We start from the raw sequence: 6,886 nt of genomic DNA, 5'->3' as shown, positions 1-6,886 counted from the left end.
TATATATATATATATATATATATATGTATATATATGTATATATGTATATATGTATACATATTTGCACATTTAAGGCTTAATATTTTAGGATAAGTGTCAGTGGCGGATTCAATGGGGGTCCAGCTGCCAACCCCCTCCCCCCACCCATATATGTTTTCAAAATAGGACAAAAATGGAGAATAAAAGTAAATTATTTTCAAATTTTAAGAGAGTGCAATTTCCGGCCATCTTGAGGTGCCATAATCGTAAATTGTCTTACCTTAGCCCAAACCATGGTGGGGTTGTGAGGTGGTACAGACCCTCCATCTGTCAATGTCCCTCTCCAGGCCCCCTCTATTTCAAATTCCTGGATCCGCCACGGGTTCTTAGTGTACCGCAAGTAAGACAGATCATTATGAATCACCCTCATCTGTTTATCACTTGCATATTCATATATGTATTATATGTATACACAATATATATAAAGGGAGGGGAAAAATCATATCTTATTAATATGTGTGTTGTACAATAGAAAATAAAGTTTATAAACACTATCTTTTAGTTTTCACAGCCACCTCAGCCCCACCATGGTTGGGGCTGAGGTGCGAATAATTTGAGGAAATATTACCTCTAGATGGCCAGAAATGACAATTTCATATAGTAAAATTCATCATCATTACATCAACATTGTGTAGTCAAAATGAAGCGCCAAAAAAATTCTCATGATCTTTTATCAGGGATCTACTTAATATTATTGTATATATAAATTTTAAACGATAAGTGACAAACTGGGTCATTATTACACCGTTTGGAAATTCAAATCTGATTAAAGCAGGTGAGGAAGTATAGTACTTCCACCTGTGAAAGTCCCTCTCCAGGCCCCCCTCTATTTCAAATTCCTGGATCCGCCATTGGTTCTTGATGTACCGCAAGTAAGACAGATCATTATGAATCACCCTCATCTGTTTATCATTTTCATATCTATATATGTATTATATGTATACACAATATATATAAAAAGAGGGAGAAAAAATCCATATACTGTATACACAAATTATATAAATGATATATAATTGGAGATAAACTGTCATATTACTGATGACTACTCAAATGCTCAAAAAGCCTAAAAGGCTAACTTTCAATTCAATTCAGTCAGTGATACACACGGAAATGTTGTCCCTCCCCCATCCCACCAAAAATATGTGAATTATTGCTATGTACCAACTGATTAATTATACATTTATAAATGGAGCAGATAGCTACATGCGAGGGGTGATAACGCTGTTTCAGTTTCTAAAGTTATGGTACATCTACCTGGCATCACTGGAGCATTTTTGTAATTACTTTTTTCCACCAAATGGAGAGTTTATGGGAAACAGCAGCATCGTTCATGTGAATTGCTGTGATAAAACTCAATTGTTCGTTAGTTTGATCTTGGAGTCATCATAGGAGATCTTCCTTGGCAGCTAATGCTCTTAATCTTAAAACCAGGGACCTCCTCTCATTTATGTTGTTTGCTGATTTGCTCCATGGCTCTTCAAGAACATGAAGAAGTGTTAGGATATGACCCCGTATGATGCCAAAATATCGTAGTACCTAATCTTGAGTCCCCTGTTAACGAAGCAATTCTTAACTGGAAGATCAGATCAGATCAGATCTGAGAGTTTTTGGTTTGCTGAGGACAAGGTGACATTATGGAGAGTATTAAGTGCAACATCAACTTAGGCAGATATGTTAACATCACTCAGTTAGTGGTTTCTACTACAATCCATTACTGATCTCAACATGAAAGTCTGTCAAATAATGGAACATATCAACAAACACTGCAAACTGGTAGCCCTTCTTTTCACTCCGATATACTCCTAATTTAGGAGGTAATTTTTACACACCACAATCAAACAAACCGAGGAAGGCCACTACTGCAGCACTGTCTCAGTCAAAAAAGGCTGAGATGGTTTTGCTCAGCTAAAATCTGTGTTTTGCACCCTGCAGTTAGTTTTAACTTTAAATACCACATGGATCATTCTTGACAAAATTTTCAACAAATTACTCAACTGCAGTGCCTTTAAAATATTTTGTAGAGCACCGCATCTTTAAGAGTAGAATTTGTGGGTCAAAATGTCAAAATTTAAGAAACATACATTGCTATCAGTTGCAAAATACTTTTAATTGAACTTTTTTTCTAAATTGAACACATGAGCTGAGTTTTTGAATTAGAATGCTGCAGCATTACTTTTGTCAGACTGCTAGTGTTTATCATTATTATACACATATATGTTTAGTAATGGCATGATTGATGTTCAGTAAATGCTGTTACACTTAGTATTTGTATGCGATTTTGTATTTTCACTTTAAAAAAAAGACGACAGCGGCAAAACAGGGGGAACGTTCCCCTCCCTAAATCTGCCCTTCTCCAAAAATTGTGGAAACCGAGGAACAAAATGTTGTGGTTATGGCAACTAGATGGCACTCACAGTCCTAGGCCTAAATTTCAATATAACTTTCCTCTTTTATCTCCATTTATAAATTTTCTAAAAAGTTTGGAGTGGGGCCTGGCCCGGGACGTCGTGGTATGGCAGGGGGATTTAAGGGGCGAAGGTTAAGTGCCAGTGCTCAGTGATTAAGTTTAGGGAGATTCAGATGGCAAAATATGGTAATATGTGGCGATTTTGTGAATACTTGAGAATAACTTTTTTTGCAAAAGAATATCCAGCGGGAAGTGTGTGGAGGAGCAAGATTTCTGGGAGTGGAGGTTTTTTCTTGTGCTCTTATTTTCTTCCGAATGCATCACTAATCCCATTATATGATATCAGATAAAATAAAATGACTATTGTATGATATATAAATGAATAAAGATGGTCAATTTGCAATTTTGTTTTTGTTAAAAACTAATTTTCGGCAGCGGACATTTTGAAATTCAAAATGGAGGCCCAGAAGTGAATAAAAAAAAACTGGCACCCATTTTTTTTCTTAATCAGTGATTTTTTTAGATATTTTTAGACATGTTTGCCAAGAATCTACCCAAAAAATGACAAAGTTAAAAAATATGACATAAAACAACAGATTATTAGCATCTTCATTACGATTGTGGCTTGGTTGTTGCTTGGTGTTGCTATTTCCTTCAGTCCAGTTGTTTTGAGACTGGCGCCACCAATGTATGAAGTAGAATGTACCTCGCCCCTTACTTTTGGGTTTCAAGAGAAGGCTGTTGTAGATGGCAATTGATACACCCTCGTCACCGTTGTCCTTAGTTTTTCGTATCCATAGATTCTTTTATATTTCTTTTAAATTATGATGACACTCTTTCTTTAATTGTGCTAGATTTCCAATCTAGTTGGTGGTTGTAATTATTCATGTGGTCTGTAATAGCAGATTTATTGAAAGTAGTTGATGTAGATTTTCTGGATGATCTGGTAGGTACGTTGTTTTCTACGTCTTTTTTATGTTCATTGAGTCTGATTTTAAATGGTCTTCCTGTTTCTCCGATGTACACAGCTTGGCAATTTTGACATTCAACCGAACAGATTCCCCCGCGCACTTCATCTATGAAATGTCCTTGGGGTTGACCAAACTATGTAGTTTGTTCGTCGTCTTGTAATATCCCGTTATTTCGTAATTTTCTTAGAGTCCTCTTAATTTTTTCCTATAGGCCATCAACATATGGCCAACAGAAAACAAACACATACGAACCAATGCCTGCACTATACTTCTCACAAAAATAATGTACGGATGAAACTAAAAATCTAGAGTGGAACTAAATTTTCATAATATTGACAAAATGGTGTAAATAACCAATGTCACGGTTTACAAAATCCATTAATCAAATGATAAGGATCTATTTAGGTGTGTTATAATTATGAATATAGTAGAGTATGTGACCAGTGAAATTGACCAATAAAAATATTGATGGTAGATAACTACCGAAATATATGTTGTTTTTTTGTTTTGTTTTGTTTTGTTTTGTTTTTTTATTTCCTGATGCCCGGAAATAGCACATAGGCCTAATACTTAAAAAATATCCTATTGACTTTATGGTTTAAATTTTGAATGTAAGTAGCCTGTCATGAAGATAAAAGCTTGTATAAAAATATCAGAGACAGAAGCAGAATCAAGTTTATTTGTCCTCACGGAAATTACATTTGTCCTTCAAAGCTCCTGATGACATGATGAATGTCGAAATATTGAATCCCGACACGATAAAGTGCATTTCGATGGAGTATGTCTCAATACATACATTTATATAAAGTTGTGACATAACATAGGGCTACATATAATAAAAAGATAACCTACTTATATACATAATCTTACAAAACCTACGTTTAAAGTTAATGATGATTGTTTTTTAGCACACGGATCGAGCTTCTTTAGGTCTATTTACTGTGTGTTATGATACTGGTGAAAAGTTTATCTCATTTGACCTTTTCAACACGTTTCGAAAGTTCGGGCAAAGTGGTATTGGAACGATGCTCCAAGAATTGCGATTTAATGCTAAAAACAAAAAATGATATGCTGACGTATAATTGACTAATTTCAAGGCATATGGGGAAAGTGTTATTACTACCATTCAAAAGTACTGTATTAATATTTTTCAAATATATACCTTCAAACATTGTCTTAAAACATTCATTGTAGGCCTACAACACACCATATTTCCCCTGGAGGTAAGCTTTAACAGATAACACTAACAACGTTCAGTCACAAGATTATAATAGACGGGTATAATTACCATCTCGTTTTTACGGTCTTTAGGTCGACCACCAATTGTCGTAGTGTGTTGAGTGGGTTAAAAATTACGTTTTATTGCTTCATAACAGATTTTTGTCCGATATTATCTTAATGAATAAATCACTATTATATCAGCACTATTAAAAAAAATGATTAGGCCTAGTAAAGTATACTCAGACAAGTAACAGAGAACTTTGAAAGTTATTGTTCAAATATTAAAATAAAAACATTGACGGAACTTCGTTCCCAAAATACACCATCGGTGGTGTACACACTTTCGTTGACCTGTTTTCCTAATTTTGATATGCGTCAAGTCAATCTAAAGAGGATTCCGGGGGTGGGGGGTATATGAGTTGGTCATAGATCTCAGTGGGTCAGTTCACAAAAACATAGGCCTAATATACACTTTATGAATGTTTGTGTGAGGTTTTTTTTTCTCTTTCATTTTAAATGAAGTGGATCAAAAATACCAACAATTAACATATATATCTGCCACAGTGTGGTTAAAACTTACATTGAGCTTGATTAAGTAATTTTATGTAAATGTCGTTTTTTCTCATTTTTCCAACATTATTTTCGTCAGATTTTTTCCTCAATAATCGACTTTGGTCATCTAAAGACAATGAAATGCGTGAACCCTAGGCACCCCCATCCTAAGTGGGTCATTGCAAGCTACCTCCCCCAACCCCAGCCACCGTACATCATGGAATCTACGCCAAGCCTAATTCAAGTACTTGAATGTTCAGCCCTCCCCGTTAATAAAAAATCCTGGATCGCCCCCTCCCCCTATCCATTTAAGACTGAAATGTCGTGTGCCAAAAATCTGAGCCCTGGCGTTAAATAACAATCTCTGTCAAACCATTCCTCGTTCATCACCTGGCTGATATTATAAGATCACCCAAAGACGAGCATGTTAATGAATATGTAATAAGTTAATGCGGTTTTTATATATTATTTTATATATAATATTCTATTGCTACTGACTGACTTTTTTAACCAATCATTTTTCAGGTCAAATCTCAAAATGTATGCTGTCGGCAAATGATTGCAACGCCAATAGTGTCAAAGCGAAATGTAAAAAGCTAACCATCTTCGAAATCTCAGAAGATTACTCTAGGGAGGATGAACCTTTCTGCAATTTGACTATCCCAGTATGGGCTCAAGACATATTCGACTACTTTAACAACCGTACCGGTAAAAAAAATAGAACAGACAAGGTTAGTACTGTGCGCGAGATTGTGGAGCGGTAGGGGTCAAGAATAATCCATATTTTACTACTAACAACATCATAAAAACAGATTACCACAGAGGCGCACCCAGAAATGTCCGAAGGATGGGGGAGGGGGCTGGGCGAAAGGGGGCTGAAAGGGGCCGATCGAGACAACACTACCCTCGGTCTAAACGGCCGAAAATAACCTCTGAAGCGTATTGGGCGATCAATTATTTCTTTTTGTTTTTGTTTTTTGGTTTTTTTTTACTTTTTAAAAGGTACGTGGGGGGGGGGGGAACGCCTGCTCGGCCCCCTCTAAATCCGCCCCAGTACCACAAAGCTAGAACTGTGTCTGCGAGTGAGAGAATGGGTGGACTGTTCCAGAATTTGCCTGATGTTTGTGTAATAGACGACTCCTGATACGGGGGTAATGTAGGTATAAATAGCCCCTGAAAAAGGAGCGGGAAGAATAGGACCTAGTAGTAACATTTTGTTAAAAAAAAGATGTTAACTGTCAAATGAGTTTTAAAAACTTTTTATCAGAAATGTACATAAATACAGTAAGTTAAAATATAACTATCTATGAAGATCTAGTAACATTTTGTTAATTTATATTGACCATTTTTAAATGACAGGAGCATGTCTTTAACAAATATATTTATTTATTTATTCAACTGAACATACACTTTTGTTTCAGTGGCACACAACATTTCGGTGCGTTCAATGAGAAAGAAAAAACAACTAAACTAAGAGAGACTAAAAGTTATACAAAACAATTATACAATAACAGTATTCAAGAAAGTATAATACATATTCCAAGTATTGAAATACACGCCATCGTGTTGGGATTCAATATTTCGACATTAATTATGTCATCATCAGGAATGACAGTATTCAGTACTGTATTGGTGTTGAAACAAAATCCACTAAATAAAAAACAACATTACTGTAGTAACACTGTAGTAATACTAT

General features: G+C 35.5%; 1 protein-coding gene across 5 annotated transcripts in view; it reads left to right on the top strand.

Moving 5' to 3' along the window:
• LOC117113183 overlaps window positions 1-6,886 on the top strand; it is a 31,005-nt gene that overhangs the window by 19,290 nt on the left and 4,829 nt on the right. For 3 of the 5 annotated variants that reach the window (XM_033256468.1, XM_033256466.1, XM_033256465.1), the window contains exon 2: window positions 5,716-5,921. In XM_033256468.1, the coding sequence (XP_033112359.1) occupies window positions 5,733-5,921 (189 nt within the window). In that variant the 5' untranslated portion in view covers window positions 5,716-5,732. Of the gene's footprint in view, window positions 1-3,201; window positions 3,397-5,715; window positions 5,922-6,886 lie in introns of those variants that run through there. The other 2 variants (XM_033256467.1, XM_033256464.1) reach the window with 2 other exon arrangements.

Source organism: Anneissia japonica, unplaced genomic scaffold (genome assembly GCF_011630105.1).
Source record: "Anneissia japonica isolate Jap-2015-1 unplaced genomic scaffold, ASM1163010v1 scaffold93_len1081246_cov171, whole genome shotgun sequence".
Taxonomy (NCBI): Eukaryota; Metazoa; Echinodermata; class Crinoidea; order Comatulida; family Comatulidae; genus Anneissia; species Anneissia japonica.
Note: the sequence above shows the minus strand (reverse complement) of the source record. Positions and strands in the feature narration are given on the sequence as shown.